This window comes from Podarcis vaucheri, assembly GCF_965113315.1.
Source record: "Podarcis vaucheri genome assembly, chromosome: 1".
NCBI classification, from domain to species: domain Eukaryota; kingdom Metazoa; phylum Chordata; class Lepidosauria; order Squamata; family Lacertidae; genus Podarcis; species Podarcis vaucheri.
Window position 1 is genome coordinate 127,143,009 of NC_138759.1, and position 19,734 is coordinate 127,162,742.

Here is a 19,734-nt window from a genome sequence, read left to right on the forward strand (position 1 = left end):
GTCCAATTCACACGCATGTACACATTTTCAAAAACTTAAAACAGCTGCTGCTATTGGGCCAGATAATTAGGCACCAACTCTATGGGGCTGCGGACATCTCAGCCCCCCCCAAGTATGTAGAGATGGGGCTGAGCACGTCCCCCCCCCATCTTGAGGGGTCCTGCCAGGTCTCCCTGCGGTAGCAGCAGGGTACACAGACTCCTCCCGACGTGCGCGGCGTCACACAAGTGACGTCACACACACACAACGAGCCCTCTCCCCCAATATCAGGCAGAACTCAGCCCCTCTGCTAGCAGAAAGGGTTCACCATTACCAGTCTGTAATATTTGTGATCTAAGATTCCAGAAAAACATTTGGGCAAAAGGGAGTTGGACTGAATGACCCTTGTGGTCCCTTCCAACTCTACAATTCTATGACTCTATGACAAGCAAAAGACATACAATGGTACCTTGGTTCTCAAACTTAATCTGTTCCCGGAAGTCCATTCGACTTCCAAAACGTTCGGAAACCAAAGCTCCAGCAGCCAATCGGAAGCCGCGGAAGCCCTGTCGGACGTTCGGCTTCCAAAAGAACGTTCAGAAACCAGAACGCTCACTTCCGAGTTTCGATCGTTTGGGAGCCAAAATATTCGAGAACTAGGCTGTTCGAAAACTAAGGTGCGACTGTATCAGTATATCACAGTGTTCAGCTGGTGATATACAGTGGTACCTCAGGTTACATACGCTTCAGGTTACAGACTCCGCTAACCCAGAAATATTACCTCGGGTTAAGAACTTTGCTTCAGGATGAGAACAAAAATCGTGCTCCGGCAGCAGCAGGAGGCCCCATTAGCTAAAGTGGTGCTTCAGGTTAAGAACAGTTTCAGGTTAAGAACAGACCTCCAGAACGAATTAAGTTCTTAACCCGAGGTATCACTGTATCACGATATTGAAAACTAGATATCGCATGGCTCTACTTGTGGGGAGCGTGTCAGGACCAGTAAAAGGGCAGAAACACCAGCCATGGTTTAGTTCTACTTTCTTTCCCTTCTGTGTTTGTTTGTTTTTGCTCCGTTGCTACTATAAAAATGAGGGATGTTTCTGCTGTAGGTGTTTGTGGGCAAAGATTCACACCGCTCAGGATGAGAGCCCAGAGGGATTGGGGAGTTGGTGAAAGATTTCAAGATGCTCCACAGCCACAGAGTAGAGGCCTCTTTTGTGTGAGAGACAGAGAGGGAATGAGTGAGCTGCTATAGATGTAAGAGACTGACCGAACCCAAAGGGTGCTCATCAATGGTTCCTCTTCATCCTGGAGAAGAGTGACTAGTGGGGTGCCACAGGGTTCTGTCTTGGGCCCGGTCTTATTCAACATCTTTATCAATGACTTGGATGATGGACTCAAGGGCATCCTGATCAAATTTGCAGATGACACCTGTCAGGGGTTCAGGAGCAGAGGCAAGGGCAAGGGAGGAAACAGAGAGCGAGGGGGAGGAGGCAGAGGAAAAGATGAGTGATGACGACGACCCGAGATCTCCGAGTCTTTCCAGTGAATCAGAAGATTCACAGAAAGGAGCACCAGTGGCCAGGGCAAGGGGGGAGCCTAGGGGAACACCCCAGGGAGATAGAGCCAGAGGGGACTCAGAGGAGAGCAGTTGGAAATCGGGACCAGCGTCACCGCCAGAGAGCAGGGAAAAGGAAGAGAGCCAGGGATCAAGCGCTGGCAGCTCACAACAGGGGGGAGGGCATGAGTCAGGAGTGGCCACACCTCCATCGGGGAGCGAAGAAACGGTCAGACGGAAAGTGGAAAGTTGGGCGCGCGCGCCAAGTTCAAATGCACAGGGAAGTGACGCAGTAGGCAGCCCTGAAAGAGAGCCAGGTCCTAAAGCCCGGCGCAAGGAGACAGGAGAGTCCGGGGGGTCGGCGTCAGAAGAATCCAGGAAGGAAGAGACCCCGGGGGGCAGAGGGACCCAGAGGAGAACAGTCAGGCGGAAAAGGTGGAGCAGGGCTAGGATATTAAGTTGGTGCGCAAGGGGCGGAGACTCAGACGGGACTTCGCCGATCTAGCCATTAGACGTAGAGTTGCACGCAGCAGCTTGAGAATGGAAAATGTAACTCAATAAAGACTTTTACTAAATGATCGCTGGCTAGCGTGATCCTCTGTGAGCTAGGATCTGGAAGCAGCTCTGACAGTAAGTCCCGTCACATTAATTGTGGGCATCTACAGCCTCGAGGAGAGGAGAGAAGCAGGTGCCTACTAGCGAGCTCACGAACGGCAGACGACATGACGGCTGAGCAGCAGATAGCGGAACTCAGAGAAGCAGTGTCACAACTGAATGCCGAGGCTCTCGCATCCAGGAAGAGAGAGGAGGAGGCAGCTGCCGCCTGCAGGGATCTCCAGATCAGGTTGGACATGCTTACTAAGCAAGGGCAACTGACACCCAAACAGGAGGGAATTGGGTTGGCGAGACGAACAGGCGGTCTGGTCTCTCACTTCGATGGGAATCTGCAACAGTACCCCAACTTTAGAGCAGATGTAATGTGTGCCCTGCAACTGCTGAAAAGAGACTTTAGAGATGAGCAAGAGAAAGTGGGATTCATCATGTCTCATTTGCATGGAGATGCTAAAGCATGGCTGCGCAATTTGTGGAGGGATGGGGATCCGGCGCTCCAAAATGCGGATGCCTTTATTAAAGCGATGGATGGGTGTTTCTTATCAAGTATTGACGTGGATCTTGCTCGGCAGCAGATACATGGATTGAAACAAGGGAGGGCCAGCGTAAGGCAGTATCATGCACGCTTTTTCGCCTTGGTCAGTGCCCTGGAATGGGACAGAGATTCGGCTCCGGTAAGAGACCTGTTTTGGGAGGGATTGCACAGCTCGATTAAAGATGAAATTGCGAGGGGGGAGAGACCCCGGACCACGCAGGAGATCGTTCAGAGGGCGCTGGCGGTGGGGGTGCGGCTGGAAGAACGTCCGTGGAGCAGGGACGAAGGGCGTAGCGGGCGCGAACCAGCCAGGGGCTCCTCCTTCCTTCCCAGAGAAGCAGCGCGTGCGCAATCCACGCCTCCAACAGGGGGAGGGGTGGAACCGATGGAGGTTGGAAGTGCAAGGGCTCAGTCAGCAGCCAGAGCCCTAGCACCGGCAGCAGTGAAAGCGAAGCCTCCTAGAGGGAACAGGAAGTGTTATATCTGCGAGGATCCAGGGCATATGGCGAAAGAGTGTCCCCGGAGGCTCCACAAGCACACTGCAGCCTCAGCAATGGTGACTGCAGCAACGCAGCAAGGAGAACCACAGCAGGGAAACGACGATGTCTGGCTGGAGGAAGAGGCACTGGGGCCCAGCCAGACGTGTCAGTGAAGCAGTCCCCAGGGATTTTACCGCCCATGGACCCCCTCCCGCCCAAGCCAGTAGTGAGGCTCACCGCATCGCTCCAGCTACCCAATGGAATCACCATGGATGTGCCAATCACCGTCGACTCGGGAAGCAATGCAGACTTCATAGGGCAGGACTTTGTTGACCGGCACGCTATACAGTTGCTGCCTGCCACGCTGCCCCTGCAGGTTGTCACGGTGGATGGCAGGGAGCTGCTAGGGGGGCAAGTGGTGAAGCAGACGCCACCAATGGTGATGCGACTTGGGAATCACAGGGAAATCATCAGCTTCAACGTCACTCAACTATCGGACACGCCCATTGTATTGGGCATGAGTTGGCTGGACAAGCACAGCCCGACGCTGGCTTGGTACCAGAGGCAGCTGACCTTCGGCTCTTCCTTTTGTGCTGAACACTGCATCATGCCCCGGCAGGAAGGGGAGCAAGAGGAGTCACAGCTGCAGCTAGGCACGCTGCAAGCGATTCCCCACAAGTACGCAGAATTTTTGGAGGTTTTCTGCGAGAAGGAGGCAGACAGGCTACCCCCCCACAGACCATATGACTGCAAAATTGACCTGCTGCCGGGGGCGGCGCTGCCTAAAGGGAAGCTGTATTCCATGTCTGAGGACGAACTGCAGGAACTCAAAGAGTTCATAGATCATAATTTGGAGCGCGGTTTCATCCGGGAGTCCAAGGCAGCGGGGGGCAGTCCTGTATTCTTTGTTAAGAAGCGGGACACGCCCCAAAAAAGGCTGGTCGTGGACTATCGCATCTTAAACAGTGTGACCAAGCCATCGGACTTCCCCATGCCCCGAATCGACGACCTCCTCGCAAAGGTACGGAAGGGCAGCGTGTTCACCAAGTTAGACCTGCGGGGGGCGTACAACCTCATTCGCATGCGGGAGGGAGATGAGTGGAAGACAGCCATGTTCACGCCACTGGGCACCTACGAGTATAGAGTTATGCCTTTTGGATTGCAAAATGGCTCCCACGTTTTTCAAGCGTTCATGCATCACATGTTGGCGGGGCTCCTCTACAAGACGTGCGTCTGTTTCTTAGATGACATCCTGATCTTTTCGGAATCGCAGCAGGAGCATGACAGACACGTCAAGGAAGTGCTGAGCAGGCTGCAGCAGCATAGGCTCTACGCCAAGCTGGAGAAGTGCCAATTCGACGTGACGGAGGTGGATTTTCTGGACTACAAGTTGTCTGACAAGGGGCTCGCCATGGACAGCGCCAAGGTTCGAGCGGTGTTGGATTGGAAAAGCCCGCGCAACCGGAAGGAGGTCCAACGATTTGTCGGCTTCGCGAATTTCTATCGCAAGTTCATCAAAGGCTTCGCTATGCAGACAGCGGCCATCACGGACACGCTTAGCTCCAAGAAAAAGAAGTTCATCTGGACGGAGCAGGCGGAGCGGTCCTTTCAGGCACTCAAACGTCTCTTCGCATCAGAAGAGCAGCTGCTGCATGTCGACCCCAGCAGGCCGATGAGGGTCGAGACAGACGCCTCGGACAGAGCCATGGGAGCAGTCCTGCTGCAGAGAGACCCGCAGGGGGTTTGGCGGCCGGGGGCGTTTTACTCCAGGAAGCTCAGCAAGTCCGAACAGAACTACACCATCTGGGACAGGGAGTTGCTGGCCATTCATGCAGCGTTCAAAGCATGGAGGCACTTCCTGATTGGAGCCAAGCACACGGTGCAGGTCTGCACGGACCACAAGAATCTGGAGCACTGGCGCACGGCACAGTTCCTGAATCAGAGGCAGATACGTTGGGCTGAGTTCTTTGCGAACTTCGACTTCCGAATAGAGTATGTCCCGGGGGACACCAACATCATGGCGGACGCGCTCTCCCGTAAGCCACAGTATCTGGAGGACGCCACGCCAGCGGCCGCCATGCACATCTTCGCACCAACAGTGTGGGCGTGCGCTGCGGCGACAGTGGACCTGGAGGCGGTGCGACGAGCGTTGCAGAATGACTCCTTCGCGCAAGCAAAGATGGCAGAGGTGCAAAGGGGCACGGCAGCGACCGACGGGTTCCAGCTGAGAGATGGATTGCTCATCCGTAAAGGGGCCATCTACGTGCCGGGAGACGAACTTCGCGCCAAGGTACTGCATCAGCTGCACGACGCGCCCACTGCCGGGCACTTTGGCAAGGAGAAGACGATGGAATTAGTCGCCAGGGATTTCTGGTGGCCCGGAATGAGAGGGGAGGTCGCGGACTACGTGGCGAGGTGCGACACCTGCCAGAGGGCCAAACCAGTGCACAGACCGCCGGTCGGACTGTTGGAACCGCTGCAAACTCCGGTCGAACCATGGGAGAGAGTCGCCCTGGACTTCGTCACGGATCTGCCCAGCTCGAGGGGCAAGACGGCCGTGCTGGTGGTGGTGGACTTGTTCTCCAAGATGGCACATTTCATCCCGTGTGCGAAGGTGGCCACGGCGGAACAAACCGCCAAACTGTTCATAGACCACGTGTTCAAGGTTCACGGTCTGCCACGGTCTATTCTGTCCGACCGCGGGCGGCAGTTCATCTCGAATTTCTGGCAGAAGCTGATGGGCTTCCTAAACGTCAAGATCAACCTGGCGTCGGCAAGACACCCGCAGACCAACGGGCAAGCGGAGCGGGTCAATGCCATCATGCAGCAGTACCTGAGATGCTATGCGAATCAACAGCCTGCGACGTGGGTGGATTACCTGCCGCTCGCCGAGTTCGCCTACAACAACACGAAGCACGTGTCCACGGGGGTCACGCCGTTCTTCGCCAACAACGGGAGGCACCCCAGAACCTTCCCGGGACTGGAAAGAATGGTGGAGGGGGAGCCGCAGACAGCAGATGCGTTCGCGTCGGAGTTGCAGGAGGTCCACGATCAGCTGCGGCGGCACCTGGAGCTGGCCAAACACGCATACAAGGTGCAGGCGGACAAACACAGAAGGGTTGGCGAAGAGATCCATGTGGGAGACTGGGTCTGGTTAGCAGCCCACGCAGTGCCGGCCAGGTCGTTGGCCAAGAAGAAACTAGGGCATAAGCAACTGGGGCCCTACCAAGTCGAAGAGCAGGTCAACCCGGTGGCTTTCAGGCTGGCGCTTCCGGAGGGTTCCAGAATGCATCCGGTGTTCCACAGATCGGTGCTCACTCCCTACAAGGCACCGCACAGGTTTCAGGAACCCGGAACGGCGCCGAGTCCGCTCAGGGAAAGAACCGGGCACGCGGGGGTGGCACAGGAGGAGCGCATCAATGAAGTCACGGAAATTTTGGACTCCAGGTGGGGGGAAGAGAGAGTAGAATACCTTCTCGCCAAGGAGGGCAGTGCGAACAGCTGGGTGCCGGGCTACGCCTTGGACGAACCTCTGCTCAAGGACGAGTTTCATGCCCTCTTCCCACATAGACCAATGCCAGCAGACCTTTTCGACGACTGGCTTTTCACTCCCACACTTTCTGCAAGCACGTTCCGGGGGTTCGACTCGGACGAGGACCCGATACGAGATGCCCGTTCCCCGGAGGGGTCACCCTCGGGATCTGCCTCAGAACCCTCGTATTGGTGGGACGATAGACCAGAGGAGCAGTGGCGCAAGAGGTGGCTGGAAGGTCCCGGACGAGCAACGCCGCCAGGAGGCAGTGAGGGAGAGACGGACATGGACGTTTTCGGGGACGACCTTGGTTTCGAGCACGGCGGCACAGAGATGGACGCGGAGGTGACCGTCGTCGACGAGAGCAGGGAGGAAGAACCGGGAGACTTCAAATGGAGGCCCACCACGGGAAGCGAACGGTATCCGACGTTCGTCCCTCTGCCGCAGCAGCACCCAGCTCCCGCACCGGAAGGAGGGGAGGGGGGAACGGGGGGCTTCGAGGGGGGGATGGATGTCAGGGGTTCAGGAGCAGAGGCAAGGGCAAGGGAGGAAACAGAGAGCGAGGGGGAGGAGGCAGAGGAAAAGATGAGTGATGACGACGACCCGAGATCTCCGAGTCTTTCCAGTGAATCAGAAGATTCACAGAAAGGAGCACCAGTGGCCAGGGCAAGGGGGGAGCCTAGGGGAACACCCCAGGGAGATAGAGCCAGAGGGGACTCAGAGGAGAGCAGTTGGAAATCGGGACCAGCGTCACCGCCAGAGAGCAGGGAAAAGGAAGAGAGCCAGGGATCAAGCGCTGGCAGCTCACAACAGGGGGGAGGGCATGAGTCAGGAGTGGCCACACCTCCATCGGGGAGCGAAGAAACGGTCAGACGGAAAGTGGAAAGTTGGGCGCGCGCGCCAAGTTCAAATGCACAGGGAAGTGACGCAGTAGGCAGCCCTGAAAGAGAGCCAGGTCCTAAAGCCCGGCGCAAGGAGACAGGAGAGTCCGGGGGGTCGGCGTCAGAAGAATCCAGGAAGGAAGAGACCCCGGGGGGCAGAGGGACCCAGAGGAGAACAGTCAGGCGGAAAAGGTGGAGCAGGGCTAGGATATTAAGTTGGTGCGCAAGGGGCGGAGACTCAGACGGGACTTCGCCGATCTAGCCATTAGACGTAGAGTTGCACGCAGCAGCTTGAGAATGGAAAATGTAACTCAATAAAGACTTTTACTAAATGATCGCTGGCTAGCGTGATCCTCTGTGAGCTAGGATCTGGAAGCAGCTCTGACAACACCAAACTGGGAGGGGTGGCTAACACCCCAGAGGACAGGATCACACCTCAAAACAACCTTGACAGATTAGAGAACTGGGCCAAAACAAACAAGATGAACTTTAACAGGGAGAAATGTAAAGTATTGCACTTGGGCAAAAAAAATGAGAGGCACAAATACAAGATGGGTGACACCTGGCTTGAGAGCAGTACATGTGAAAAGGATCTAGGAGTCTTGGTTGACCAAAAACGTGACATGAGCCAACAGTGTGACGCGGCAGTTAAAAAAGCCAATGCAATTCTGGGCTGCATCAATAGGAGTATAGCATCTAGATCAAGGGAAGTAATAGTGCCACTGTATTCTGCTCTGGTGAGACCTCATCTGGAGTACTGTGTCCAGTTCTGGGCACCACAGTTCAAGAAGGACACTGACAAACTGGAACGTGTCCAGAGGAGGGCAACCAAAATGGTCAAAGGCCTGGAAACGATGCCTTATGAGGAACGGCTAAGGGAGCTGGGCATGTTTAGCCTGGAGAAGAGGAGGTTAAGGGGTGATATGATAGCCATGTTCAAATATATAAAAGGATGTCACATAGAGGAGGGAGAAAGGTTGTTTTCTGCTGCTCCGGAGAAGCGGACACGGAGCAATGGATCCAAACTACAAGAAAGAAGATTCCACCTAAACATTAGGAAGAACTTCCTGACAGTAAGAGCTGTTCGACAGTGGAATTTGCTGCCAAGGAGTGTGGTGGATTCTCCTTCTTTGGAGGTCTTTAAGCAGAGGCTTGACAACCATATGTCAGGAGTGCTCTGATGGTGTTTCCTGCTTGGCAGGGGGTTGGACTTGATGACCCTTGTGGTCTATTCCAACTCTATGATTCTATGATATGAACCCCTGGTTAAGATCAGGGGTTATTCAGTCTGTTGAACGTTGTTTTTTACAAAGTAATAAACATAAACAAATAAAAATAAAAATGTGCACCCCACCACCGAGACCATTCCATTGTAACTATCCAACCTCCCAAAATTTCAACACCTCTTGCGATGGTTTGACCCCTTTCCATTTTAACAGTACAAATTCTACAAACACCCTCCATATCTCCTCAAAGTTATTTCTCCTGCATATTCCCCATCTTACTTTAATGGCACATGTTAATTTATCATTAATAGCTATATCCCACACCTCTTTATACCATTATTCCATTTTGTATTCTGCTTGCCCCTTCCACTTCCTAGCTATAATAATTCGTGCAGCTGTCAATAAATCTGTGAGCAAGTCCTTCCTAGTCTGCAAATCTTCCACCCCCACCATAAATTGATAACAATGCTACCTCTAGACTTTCAGTCAGTTTTAACCCTGTGATTTCTGTTATCTTTTTAAACACCCTTTGCCCCCAAAATTGTACATATTTACACTCCCACCACATGTGAACATAATTCCCTGTTTCCTGGCATCCCCTCAAACATAACACCAAATATTTCTTGTTTATTTGATTTAATCTGACTGGTGTATTTAAGGCGAGTTAACACTCCATTTTTGCTTTTATTGTGTTTATTTATTAAATTTGTACATCTCCCTTCACTTGGTTAAATCGGAATGTTAATCCCTGCCCTTACTGTAGTTTAGCTTTATCTATATGTTTGGCGTTTACCCAAATGGGATATATGTTACCTTGTGGATGGAGTTGACCATCGCTGTTTCCAGTTCAACTAGCCATTTTTCCACTTGACCTCTAGCTTTAGCTGTTGATATTGTGTTGATGAGGGCTATGACTTCTCCTTCGCTGCTTTTCATGTGCGTGATATCCAAGACTTCGGTAAACTCCACACTAGCAATTCCTTCAAAGCACTTTTTCAAGTGAGGCTTCACCCTGCAGAAATAAGAGAGAAGGGAATTAAGAAACAAACGGTGCGTTAGGCAACAAGTTATGACGCCTTCAAAGAACAAGTTGTTTGTGTGTTGTATATTCAGATTAATAGCCTCACACTATCTCAATGAGTCAGAGCAGTTTCTTCCATCTACAGAGAGCATTTTTCATTCCCATTTATCAGTCTCACAAACAATACACTCTGCATATTAAATACTGTACCATTTGCTGTAAATTCTCTCCAAAACATGTTGAACACAGAAATAAGCATCTACTGGAACAGTCCTAGAAAATTTCCAGCAAAGAGCTAGACTGTACCAGGAATAGTACGTAACTTCGAAAAATCTACCTTGCTGCCTAACACATAAAATTATTTTGTGCATTTTTCATTTCAGATTTTTTTGGTGTGTGTGTGTAGAGAGAGAGGTGTTGTGCTTAAGTGTTCTGTAAGTGCTTCTGGAACAGTTTCCAGCAAGCATTAAGACAGCCACCCAGTGTTATTTTACCACTGCGATCAATAACCATCCTTCTGACCTGTTTGTCAGACAGCTATTCGTGCCGAGGGCCTGACTGCTTCACACCATCAGTCTTGTACAGACTTTCAACCTGTACAAGGATCAAGAGTCTTCTGTTAGCACTGCCCATTTCCTATAAGTAGGGGCAGAGAAACTTTTTCAGCACATTCCTTTTGAGGACAACCTTCCAATAGCCATGTGCAAGAGGTGGCCGTGGCCAGCAGAAAAAGAGAGAGGAGCTATATTCCAGCCACAAAAATTGCCATCTATACAATGGTATAGGGATGCGGGTGGCGCTGTGGGTTAAACCACAGAGCCTAGGACTTGCTGATCAGAAGGTCAGTGGTTCAAATTCCCGTGATGGGGTGAGCTCCCATTGTTCGGGCCCTGCTCCTGCCAACCTAGCAGTTCGAAAGCACGTCAAAGTGCAACCGCCCTGAGACCCCCAGATACAAGACGGTATATAAATTCAATAAAAACAAAAAAACAAACAAAGATCTGGAGAGATTCTTCTGCGCCCCACTGGGGGGGGGCGCTAAGATGCCCCCCCCATCCATCCTGCAGCATACCTGCTCCCCCCTCATGGTTGCACGTTTGACTTCACATTTACAATAGAACCTCCACACACAGAGTCCAAGTTCTAAATCCATGGAATCTCATCTGCAAAATCTAGGGTGCAGAGCATCTATATATACTGTATTTTTTGCTCTATAAGGCTCACTTTTCCCCTCCTAAAAAGTAAGGGGAAATGTGTGTGCATCTTATGGAGTGAATGCAGGCTGCGCAGCTATCCCAGAAGCCAGCTATCCCAGGAGCCAGGAGGAAAACAAGAAAAAAAATATTCTGAATCTCAGAAGCCAGAACAGCAAGAGGGATCGCTGGGCAGTGAAAGCAGCAATCCCTCTTGCTGTTCTGGCTTCTGAGATTCAGAATATTTTTTTTCTTGTTTTCCTCCTCCAAAAACTAGGTGGGTCTTGTGGTCTGGTGCATCTTATACAGCGAAAAATATGGTATTTGTGCCTAGGACAGTGCATGATCACGCACACGATCATGGGTCCGAATCCAGATCATGATCCAAAGTGTAGAAATCTACAGAAATCCCATGGACTTGCTCCACTCGTCAACCCCGCGCAGCCTGCCTCAGTTTGCTTCCCCCCAAGGGATCACGTATCTTGTTTCCCTGGATGGATGATAGAGAAGGATGTGAGAGTTTATGGAGAAAGTAGCCCATTGTACAAAGCTGAAATTTACATTTGTTGCTCTTTCCACTTTTGCCTGACTCATCAGTGGCATGTGGACCCCAGAAGCTTGCCCCAGGAGCAAATGTGGCCCTCACTTGGAAAAAGGTTTCCTACCCCTGCTGTGAAGGGGACACAGGAAACAAAGTACCGTATTTTCCGGCGTATAAGACGGCTGGGTGTATAAGACGACCCCCAACTTTTCCAGTTTGGGATATACTCCCCGTATAAGACTACCCCTCTTCCAACACACACCAAATAAAAATTTAAAAAACCAGTCTCCAGTCCGGCTCAGAAATCCGCTCCACTTCCCAGTGGCTGGGGGGGGGGCGTGGCCGGGTCCGTTTAAACAGAGGAGCGAGCCGGAGTGCTTCCTCTTTGGTTCGCTTCCTCAGTCGCTAGGACGTCGCTGAACTTCGCTCAGTTATGAGCCACTCTCGTGGAATTTGCTAGTGGTCTACTACCGGGAGCAGTTAGGGTCGTTCAGTTGCAGGTGATGGGGGTGGGCTTCTGGGGCCAATTTTCAAGCATATTTCTGCTTCATCTAGAGAGCTTGGTGTCCTCTGATTTAATTTGCTGTCGTTTTGTCCTTTGGTGGGGAGTTGCTGCAGGAGCTGCTGCTGTAGGTGGTGTATAAGACGACCCCCGACTTTTGAGAAGATTTTCCTGGTTTAGAAAGTAGTCTTATACGCCAGAAAATACAGCAGTGAAAAATAAAGTCAGGGCTACAACAGGAGGGATGGCAATGTTTTCAATATATAAGGAACAGGTGTCTCTGTGTCTATGTGTTCATTGTTGCCTCATAGCATGTGAAAACTTCGTTAAGGTGAATTACGGCTGCGTATCAACCAATACTATATACCGTGTCGGATCTTTGGTCTCTGAGAGAATCTCCAGCAATTCATCATTGGATAAGAAGAAGAATCTGGGAAAGAAGAGGCGTTTCTTTTCTAAATACTCATTCAGCCCCTTCAGAATCATTTCTAGGAACTCGTTGCATTTCTTCAGTTTTTCCAGCATCTTGTCTATCATCACTACCGTCAGAACATGCTTGTCCTGAAGAAAGGAAGAAAGGATTATGAAAATCAGCACCATCTCAATCTACAGGCCAGTTGTTGTTTTGTTAGGGACTCAGTTGCTGAAGAAGAAGAAGAAGAAGAAGAAGAAGAAGAAGAAGAAGAAGAGTAGTAGTAGTAGTAGTTTGGATTTGATATCCCGCTTTATCACTACCTGAAGGAGTCTCAAAGCGGCTAACATTATCCTTTCCCTTCCTCCCCCACAACAAACACTCTGTGAGGTGAGTGGGGCTGAGAGACTACAGAGAAGTGTGACTAGCCCAAGGTCACCCAGCAGCTGCATGTGGAGGAGCGGGGAAGCGAACCCAGTTCACCAGATTACGACTACCGCTCTTAACCACTACATCACACTGGCTCTCAAAGAAGGAGCAACGAAGCTGTAACCATCTAAGTGTTGCTGGACTCCAACTCCCATCAGCCCCGGGTAGTGCGGCCAATAGAATGGGACTCTGGGAGCAGTAGTCCAACAAGATATGGAGGGTCACTGTTTTTACATCTCTGCTCTAGAAGGTGAAAGGCCCAGAGGTGAGAGGAATTGGCTCCATTTTCCTCTGTATATTATGGAGGGTCACTGTTTTTACATCTCTGCTCTAGAAGGTGAAAGGCCCAGAGGTGAGAGGAATTGGCTCCATTTTCCTCTGTATATTTTTGATAATGAATCATCTTTGAAAGTTCCCTTGATCCTTCTGTGGCACTAACATGTCATTTCATTTCACTTTTCACTTTTAGTTTATATACCGCCTTTCTGTATTACTAGTACTGGATCTCAAACACATTGGCTCCCGAACAAATCCAGAATGAACAAAACCCAGAAGTGAGTGTTCTGGTTTTCAAACGTTCTTTTGGAAGCTGAACATCCGACGGGGCTTCTTCAGCTTCCGATTGGCTGCCGGAGCTCCCTGCAGCCAATCAGAAGCCACGCTTTGGTTTTCGAACGTTTTTAAAGTCAAACGGACTTCCGGAACAGATTCCGTTCAATTTCCAAGGTACGATTGTATACACAATGCGGAAGAAACACCTAATTACAAAAAAGCAATAAAAGCATAACTTTAAAATAATCAACTTATATCAAATAAAGCAGCATTCAATAATCCTTTAGAATATAAAAGTAAGCAGTAAAATTAAATGTCAGCAAAAAATAATTAAACAATTTACACTTAACAATTACAATAAAGAATTATTAAAGTATAATCAATAAAAATAATGGCATGTCACAATGCATAATATACCACAAAACATATAAAACCATGCAAATGGATCAAACTGAAAAGCAAGGACACACAAATTTAAAAATAATTATAAAAAAAATCCCTGAACTCCTCTTCTCTCTTCTCAACTGCTTCTGAATTTCATCATCTCCTGAAGTTGTGGCTTTGCTGATATTCTTGCTGTTAGCTTTTTCATATATATTTTTTTTAATTTTTAAAATATCCTGTACTTGTTTGCCACTTTGACTCGTTCAGTCTCGAGCTGGGACGGTGGGATATAAATGTTCTCAATAAATAATGAATATTCACTGAGCCTTCTCAACATAGCTTTTATTTCAACACTGCACAGTATCTGACAGCTGGCATGTATATAGCCAACATTTGAGAGCATCTGACAGGTTACCAGCCAGAATCTTGACAGCTGACTTATAACTCGCTCTGGCATGCAGTAACATTAGAGAAAGGCATGCAACCTGATGGAAAACCACGGCAAATACAACAGGAAATGGGAATGGAAGTGATGGAATTGGGTGCAAATTAAGGAATGCATAATAAGAAAAGAACCGTGGAATATTATTTTAATATATAGAGAGAGACTCTTGTGTGAACACAGATTGTAAGATTTACTGTTGTTTAATATGGAGGAATGGTTCTTGAGGTTATTGGAGATAACGTTGATATATTTGATTAGAGAAAAACTATTGATCATCTTTCTCAGTAACAGTAATTAGAGAGTCCCTTTTGGACTTCTTGTGTGAAAAGGAAAACGAATTAATCTGGCACATTTGGGTTGGAGGATTGGGAAAATATTGCCTAACAGAAAGTAGATCAGTCAGATGTCATTCTAGAGTGAATATTTTGAGTAATTTCTTTTACATATGTAACTGACAGACGGATAATCAGAAGTCCTATTGTTTTTCCTCTTTTTCCTCTCTTTTTCCTCCTTTTTTTTTTTTTTTTGCTTTCCTTTGGTATTTTCTTTTCTCTCTCTCACTCTGTTTTTGTTTTTGTTTAGATTAGTTTCTTTTATCTTATTGTATTATGAAAAAGCTTTAACAAAATCTTATTTTTTTAAAAAAAAGAAACAGGCATGCGACCTTTAAGAAATGAATTTACTAATGAATCGCTTCTTTAAAAAAATTCATTTACTAAATTAAGCAACACTTTTTTAAAAAAAGAAAGTGAATTGTTTTTAACATATCTTAACAAACATCATATGAGAGGAAGCATTTAAGATGAGGCACCCATGCTTCCATTTTTGCAGAGGAGAGAAGGCATCTGCAGATTTAGTTATTAATTACTCGGTTTATTTATTAAAACTCATTTGAGTAAGGGTTAGTATATGACAAGCTCCAATAACTGAAGCAATCAGTATCTGACAGCTACTAACAGCTGGCATTCGCCAGCAATTAATATTGGACAGTATCTGTTCCACTATTTTCAACAGAATTTAGTAAATGTGGGTTTTAACTGTTTACCTTTCCTCTAGAACGGAGATAATGAAATTTGAGGTCAAGTGCTCAGTTGGTCCCCTTCATGGATCACTGCCTTGCCATGGCGAAGGGGCTTGAATAACTCAGAGAAGCTATGAGCTATGCCGTGCAGGGCCACCCAAGATGGACAGGTCATAGTGGAAAGTTTTGACCAAACGTGATCCACCTGAAGCAGGAACCGGCAAGCTACTCCAGTATCACTGCCAAGAAAACTCCATGGACAAAGGTGGTCCGTATAGTTAAAGCCATGGTTTTCCCAGTAGTGATGTATGGAAGTGAAAGCTGGACCATAAAGAAGGCTGATCGCCGAAGAATTGATGCTTTTGAATTATGGTGCTGGAGGAGACTCTTGAGAGTCCCATGGACTGCAAGAAGATCAAACCTATCCATTCTGAAGGAAATCAGCCCTGAGTGCTCACTGGAAGGACAGATCGTGAAGCTGAGGTTCCAATACTTTGGCCACCTCATGAGAAGAGAAGACTCCCTTGAAAAGACCCTGATGTTGGGAAAGATGGAGGGCACAAGGAGAAGGGGACGACAGAGGACGAGATGGTTGGATAATGTTCTCGAAGTTACAAACATGAGTCTGACCAAACTGCGGGAGGCAGTGGAAGACAGGAGTGCCTGGTGTGCTCTGGTCTATGGGGTCACCAAGAGTTGGACACGACTAAACAACAAGCTCAGTTGGTAGAGCATGAGACTCTTAATCTGAGAAACACGGGTGTGTACCCCACATTGAACAAAAGATTTATGCACAGCAGGAGGTTAGACTAGATGAGATTTTGATCCCTTCCAATTCTAAAATTCCATGTTTCTATGATATACTGCCATCAAGTTTTAAAAATTTGAAATCTGGGCGGATTTTGAAATGTTGCAGAATTCCCTTTTGCTTTTTGCTGACTGCTCTACTACATTGGAGGTCAATAGGCATACAAAGATATGTGTATGTTCTATTAGGGCTGGTTTTCAACACCATGATACCATCACCAGCTAACCATCACGATATACTGATATATCACAATGTCTGAAATAAGGATGGAGCTATGTAGAGGCCTTGGCTGGCTTCACAGTTTTTCCCCACGCTGTGAATTTCGGATAGCCCACACACATTATGATTCACGATATATTGCCAGGTCAAAGGTTATGAAACCGATATCATTATATGGACTTGGATACGGTTTTGGGTGATATATTGCCCAGCCTTAGTTCTAGTATGGCAAAATTTGTATACAGTGGAACCCTCGGGTTGCGACTGGTCAAACCCGGAATGGATTACTTCTGGGATCGCGCTGTTCGTGATCAGAATGGATCACGAATGGATTACTTCTGGGATCACGCTGTTTGTGTACGCGCAGAAGCGCTAAATTGCACCACACATGCGCAGAAGTGATGATTTGGGTTGTGGCATTTTCAGGTGGCGGCAGGGCCTCTGGAACGGATCCCCATCGTAACCCGAGAACCAGTGTGGTATAGTGTTTAGAGAAGTGGACTCGTTATCTGGTGAACTGGGTTCGATTCCCCGCTCCTCCACATGCAGCTGCTGGGTGACCTTGGGCTAGTCACACTTCTTTGAAGTCTCTCAGCTCACTCACCTCACAGGGTGTTTGTTGTGGGGGAGGAAGGGAAAGGAGATTGTTAGCCACTTTGAGACTCTTTAAGGGGAGTGAAAGGCGGGGTATCAAATCCAAACTCCCTTCCCTTCCCTTCCCGAGGTTCCACTGTATATAATTTTCCATTTTAATGGAATGGGGCAGGAAATTGCTGCAGTTACCTGTTTCCCTTAAGGGTCTTCGGGATGAAAATATTTAATACTCAGTTATGGACCCGTACTTCGTCAATTAGAATAAGACGACAACTAGAATAAGAAGATTTAACATGCAGAGATAGTGTTGTGTTTGGTTTCCTCCAGCCAGTGTCAGCTTCTTCCAACCACTGACCATCTCTCACTTCTCCCTCTCTGCATGATATGAATCCTGCAGTCAGAAATTCTGTGTGGTCTAGACAGCTGCTTCCCTTTGGCAACTTGAACTTAAAGATGCTTAAATGCTTATTTTGTGTCCATAATTAAGACAGTGATCCCAAACCCAATGACCCGAGTATGGCAATAAGCTACATGAATGGGGAAACAGATTTAAATGTTACCATGCAGACACTCCTCGCTCACATCTCATTCCTTTACTCTTAAGTAGAAATGTTTTCAAATAATCTTGTTACACTGGAGTGAGTGAACTTGGAATCAGCATGCTTCCTTGACTATGTACACCATGGGTAGGCAAACTAAGGCCCCGGGGCTGGATCCGGCCCAATCGCCTTCTAAATCCGGCCCACGGACGGTCCAGGAATCAGCATGTTTTTAAATGAGTAGAATATATCCTTTTATTTAAAATGAATCTCTGGGTTATTTGTGGGGCCTGCCTGGTGTTTTTACATGAACAGAATGTGTGCTTTTATTTAAAATGCATTTGTGGGGCATAGGAATTCATTCTTTTTTCCCCCAAAATATAGTCTGGCCCCCCATATAGTCTGAGGGACAGTGGACTGCCCCCCTGCTGAAAAAGTTTACTGACCCCTGATGTACACCATACCTACAAAACACATTTTCCTTCTCAAAGTATCCTTGGCACTGCTATTTCTTGACATCCAATGGTCTTTTAAAATGTGTTGGGGGGTGTTTTTGTTTTTTACTTTTATTATGTACAGTGGTAGCTCTGGTTGCGAACGGGATCCATTCTGGAGCCCTGTTTGCAACATGAGCAGAAAGCAACCCGCGTCTGCGCGTGTCACGATTTGCCGCTTCTGCGCATGCGCGTGACGTCATTTTGAGCGTTTGCGCATGTGCGAGCGGTGAAACTCGGAAGTAACCCTTTCCGGTACTTCTGGGTCGCCGCAGGACGCAACCTGAAAACGCTCAACCTGAAGCAAACGCGACACGAGGTATGACTGTATTTTGGGTTTTTAAATTGTGATTTTATGTTGCGTCCGCCCTGAGACCTGCGGCAGTATACAAATATAATAAGTGAAAATAATAAAATAAGCTTTAGGTAATCTTTCCTCTCCTGTCCCCCAGATGCTTTCTATGGCCTTTCACCCTCAGCCCTGAGAAAAATGCTGATTGACGCCACATGAGCACCCTCAAGCGGTAGCTGCAATAAAGGTACGTTTTAGCACAGGCTACAGCCACCCATTTTCACGATTTCCTCTGGCTATATTTCACAGCTACAACTGTGATGGAACATCAGGAATAAACAAAGCAGTCATGGATCAAGATTTGACAGAGAACTAATGCTATTTGTGGATACCTTACGGCGGGGGTAAAACTATATTGAAGCTAAGCCAGGGCATGGAAAAAGAATCTCTGGTCTGTTATTATGCCAAATTCCATATCCTAAGATATTTTAACTTCCATTTCTCTTCCCACGTTGATAAAGATCACGCCTTTATTCGACTCGTTTAATCAAAAGCCAGGACGAAATCAAAAGAGCAATTTTGTCCTCATTGCTCTGAGCCACACAGATAAAGCCTATTCAAATCTGGGGTAAAACACAGGGCAATGGGGATTTTTACAGTTTCTCGCAGCAATTATAAAACACAACAGCAAGTCAGAAAATAAACGCACAGGCTTAAATTTAGTTTACAATGATAGGGGATTTTAATTCACAACTATAAAACCCAGTTGCTATTCCTAGACACACACTGCCACCTTCTGGGCAAAGGATCCTGAGAGTTAATGTGCATGGAAATGGAATGGCAGAATGAGCTACCAGACTGTTCGTCATAAGAACCGAGCTCTATTTTCAGTAGTCAAATAATTTTTATGGAGTTTTTATAATTACATTGCAACAAAGCTAAAGAAAAACAGGGAAATGAAATGAAAATATCACAGAGAGCAGAGGATCTATGTTGTCCCTCAATTCTACGATTCTGTCGCTCTATCTACAAACTCTGTCTCTCTCTCTCTATCACACACACACACACACACACACACACACACATATATACACACACTCTTCAAGATCAGCATGATGATGTCTTGTAATAAGGCAGGAATACCAAGACTTGCACCCAGAACTTTTACATTCGACCTACTAAGGAGCAGATGACATTTTGAACACCAGCTTTTTATGACATGCAAATCCAAACCTTTGCATGGGCTCTACTTGCCTAGTGCCAATTAAGTGTGCACAGGGCTGCAACCTAAGGCCTGATCCCACTGAGTTCACTGTGGTTTATCCTCTAATAAGGACAGAATAGGCATTATACAGGTCATTGGGCTACTGTGACTGCTTTGCTCTGTTCCTTATAACATCTAGTTTAACGAACGCATTACATGACTTTGCATTGCCTATGCTCCACCTCCACCCCACACTCAATGGCTGCTGACAGCTGGAACGAC

The 19,734-nt window shown here is 48.0% G+C and overlaps 1 protein-coding gene across 1 annotated transcript in view; it reads right to left on the bottom strand.

The window, feature by feature from the left end:
• Positions 1–19,734, bottom strand: part of DNAH7 (dynein axonemal heavy chain 7) — a 191,652-nt gene that overhangs the window by 131,241 nt on the left and 40,677 nt on the right. The window contains exons 19-20 of the mRNA XM_082219677.1: positions 12,427–12,620; positions 9,616–9,814 (exon numbers count right to left, since the gene is read on the bottom strand). Of these exons, the coding sequence (XP_082075803.1) occupies positions 9,616–9,814; positions 12,427–12,620 (393 nt within the window). The remainder of the gene's footprint in view (positions 1–9,615; positions 9,815–12,426; positions 12,621–19,734) is intronic.